Source organism: Agrilus planipennis, unplaced genomic scaffold, assembly GCF_000699045.2.
Source record: "Agrilus planipennis isolate EAB-ADULT unplaced genomic scaffold, Apla_2.0 scaffold53, whole genome shotgun sequence".
NCBI classification, from domain to species: Eukaryota; Metazoa; Arthropoda; class Insecta; order Coleoptera; family Buprestidae; genus Agrilus; species Agrilus planipennis.
In genome coordinates, this window is record NW_020438880.1 from 164,845 (window position 1) to 168,732 (window position 3,888).

The 3,888-nt window shown below is 32.4% G+C and overlaps 1 protein-coding gene across 1 annotated transcript; it reads right to left on the reverse strand.

Annotated features, from left to right (window-relative positions):
• Positions 1-2,197: 2,197 nt before the first annotated feature.
• LOC112906735 lies at positions 2,198-2,688 on the reverse strand. Its single transcript, XM_025981485.1, has 2 exons — positions 2,616-2,688; positions 2,198-2,553 (listed from the first exon to the last, which is right to left on the reverse strand). The coding sequence occupies exons 1-2, from the start codon at positions 2,686-2,688 to the stop codon at positions 2,273-2,275; spliced, it is 354 nt and encodes a 117-aa protein (XP_025837270.1). The 3' UTR covers positions 2,198-2,272.
• Positions 2,689-3,888: the final 1,200 nt, after the last annotated feature.

Genomic DNA, 3,888 nt, shown 5'->3' on the forward strand with positions numbered 1-3,888 from the left:
CAGGAGTTAAGAGGAGTAGAGGCAGACCTAGATTAGATTACTGTTCGCAAATAGTAAGGGATGTGGGATGTTCTAGTTCTAGGAAAATGCGAAGATTAGCTCAGGATAGGAAGGAGTACAGGTGCGTGTTCAACCAGTCTTAGGACTGACAACCTTATGATGATGATGATGATATGTCTATTGGGAATACCATTTAATAAAAAATCATCCTCACATATGCAGTGAAAAACACGTATAAGCATAAGAAGTATAAATGTAAACTCTTTAAACTGAAATTTCTTGAAAATCACTAGTTCCATGAAAATTTGATAACGATGATTGCTAAGAGAGAGAGAGAGACCATTAATGGTTTGTCGGAAATAGTTTATCGTGACCTTTTAGTTCGTGCATCATCTTCAACAGCACGTATCGATTAAAAATTTTCGTAATGATTTTATAAAGAACCACAAAAGTAAGGTTCGTACGAAAATATAGCTTTCAGGGAATTTTTCCAAGGTTTGGTGTCTTTTTGCCATTATTCTGCGAATTATATTATTTGGTTCTCAGTTTTGTCGTTATAAATTTTGTCGACACGGATCCGAATATTCTGTCATGTGTCATGCAACTTTATCATGTAAATTTATCTGTATGCGAGCCACAAAAAAAATGTTCTGGGGTTTTTGCGAGTTGGGGTTAAGCGAGACGAAAAAGGAGAACTCGGATGACCGGCGCTGTTACTGCATATCGGACACAGTTAGTGCTAGCAGAATAGATTGCCTTTTAGTCATTGTACAAACGCATTTTGTATTATATAAGTAGATTACCGGACCTGTGAACAACATCCATTCAACACATTTCTCGAATAAAATAAAATAAAAAACAAAAATTATATACTTGAACGAATCAAGGGAATTTCAGTGAATCTTTAAAATTAAAATTAAATAGTTCTTTTTGTGTAAATCTGTGCAAGAAAAGATATAGGTATTTCAGATTGTGTGTGCATTTAACAAAAATAAAATTAACCGATATGTATGTTACCGGAAATGTATGAAATCCGTCATTGTATATAATTCCTAGGAAATGTATGCAATTCCTGAAATCGAACGGAAATGTGTGAAAAAAATTATATTAGACACATTTCCTAGGAAATCTATATATTTCCTAAACAGCAATCGGAAATGTATTACAGGTATTAATACTAAATAGGCAATAATGCGGTAGTCTGTTTGGAGATGTACCTATATACATATGGTGACGTCATTGTTTGGTTAGGGAGATTGATGACAGACTGGAATTTCTTTAATGCCCCTGGTGATATGTTAGATGTTAGAATAATGTGACAAGGTTACCTTTGTTTCAGCAAACACGATGACCTTGAATTTTTAGTGTGTTGTAGAGGTAATAATGCTTATCATTTTCATATATATGTATATATATATGTTGGGCGCGCAGATCGGAGATCATAATGAAGCATACTTTTTGAAGACATTATTCCAACATATTAGCCAGGAGCGTTAATGATACTCCAGTCTGTCATAAATCTACCTAATAATCATACAATAACGTCTCTAATGCATATACATCTCCAAACTTAACCTTACCAAACAATAATGTCACCAATACATATACATCAGGCGATCACACTGGAACCAGGTAAATACAGGTAACTCTGATTCTCAGTTTACGAAAGTGTTTTGTTCATTTTATTCACAGAAAGCATTAGTTTTATACAATATCTTATAGATTTCCTAAATAGCCTCGGAATTGTATACAATTCCTAGGATATGCATAGATTATCGGTAACATCACTGTAAATCTAAATGCATTATTTTAACTCACTTAAGTGCGTTATTTGGATGTAGTCACTTTTTACACATTTTTATGTGAATTATTTCAAAATGCAACTTCATCCGCGTTAAAATACCCTTACAAGTGCTTCATTTAAACACGTTATCGGTACATTAACATAATAATATAATGCATCATTAATGTGTCAATTTTAGAGAAGCTGCAATAAACATAACCTCAAATAAGCATTTATTTCTTTCAATTTTACACTTGAGTTTTTAGATAGAACTGAAAACATGAAAGTATGAAATTGACTGAATATAAATTATCAAACCAAAAATAATGCATTGAAATTAATTTAAAAGAATAATTAACGTTATTCAGTCTTCATAAGATAAAATTAGTAGTACTTAAAAGAATTGTAGATTTGTATAAAAATCAATTCATTAGCCTTGGTATTTCGTTTATTCAAGCAATTTTCAATCTTTCGTTTTTATTGTTTTCGTTATTTTGCAACTGTTGAATTATTTTTTAATGGAGTTTCATACACCTCATGGGTTATATAGTCAAGTATACCCTGATAAGCCGAAGGAAATTCTCTGTGCCATACATAGTATGCAGCTAGCAGTCCACTGACTGATGTACAGGTTTTTGGATCAGGAATAGACACTCTGATAATTTCATCAGCAATAAACGCCTCAGCAATATTATCTTTATTTGTAAATGTTATCAATCGTGGTGCTTCACCACGATGTGCATTAGAACCACATCGGTCGAAGTTGAAACCTTAAATGAACAATCAATTATGAATAACCAATATTGTAGAAATATTAATATATAAAAAATACCTTTTAAAACCAAGAAAACCATGATCTGAAGCTCAGTAAAAATAATAGTACTTTTAAGTTTTGACTGACACATAGTAATAAATGTCATGATAGGTTAGGTTGTTCATATATGAATCGCGGATCATATGCGTTCAATAACCCATATAATGTGTGTAAATTAAATACAATTCATATAAATGAGTTATTTTGACACCTATGTTGGGCGTCAAGAAAATTACACACTTTATACAGATAAAAATAACGTATATCTCATGAATTATTAAAAATTACGCTCTTATTATGGGTTGAAATAACGCACTTGAATTTGCAGTGATGTATACTGAATAGCAATTCGGAAGTAGTTTTCGCTTAAATGAAATTAGAAAAGGTTTCAGTATCCTACATCTATTTACAAAAATTTCTGGGCAACTGTTTACACGGTTCACGCGTGTGTGACTAAAACGCACAGCGTAGGAAGATCATTTTCGTGAAATTCTTGTGAGAAACAGTTAGAGTTCTTGTAGACGAGTATATTGCATTAGTGTCTTGTACAGGTATACATATATGTATGTTACAGAAAACGTTGATAAGTTGACATTGTTTAAGAACAATCAACTTTTACGAAAAGTACCTATAAGTAAAAGGTGAATAAAAATAAACAGATCGATTTTTTGCTAGAATGAGCTAACTATGTCTGCTGTGGCTTACAAATTGATTTAGAGTTGTTGGCTCTTCAACTGTGCGTGCATATATTTGTTTTGTCGCCGCCAGGCAGTCGCCATTACTGGTCTATTTATTTAGTGTGTTTCAATAATTACTTTTAGTGTGCAATAATTACCTCAGACTCCAGGAGAGAAATGTTTTGTGAGAAAATGAGTACTCGATGTCCAAGATAAATTCACTGATATTAACCAAATTGAAATATGACAGCTATTACATTCACAATGTAAAAATCTAAAAACTGTGAATAAACTAGAAAGCAACGATTTCATTTTTTTTTTTGACGATAAAGCCTAAATATCCATGGACGTGGGAGGAGAGATTGTACAATTGAGCAATGGAAAGGAAAATTCCAAAACGTTACTACTGTTCGTTTCAAGAAGATAGAGATATGCCCCTTCCCTTTATTAGGATGCGCTGTAGCATAATTCCAAATTCAATCATATTTGTCCGCGGAGCTCATTTCTCCACCGATCATCGAGCGAAAACTAGACAAAAGTGTACAGTACCATTTGAAAAATTATTTAAACTGCCTCGTTAAAATTTAAGAATATGCTTTATTTAAAAGCATATT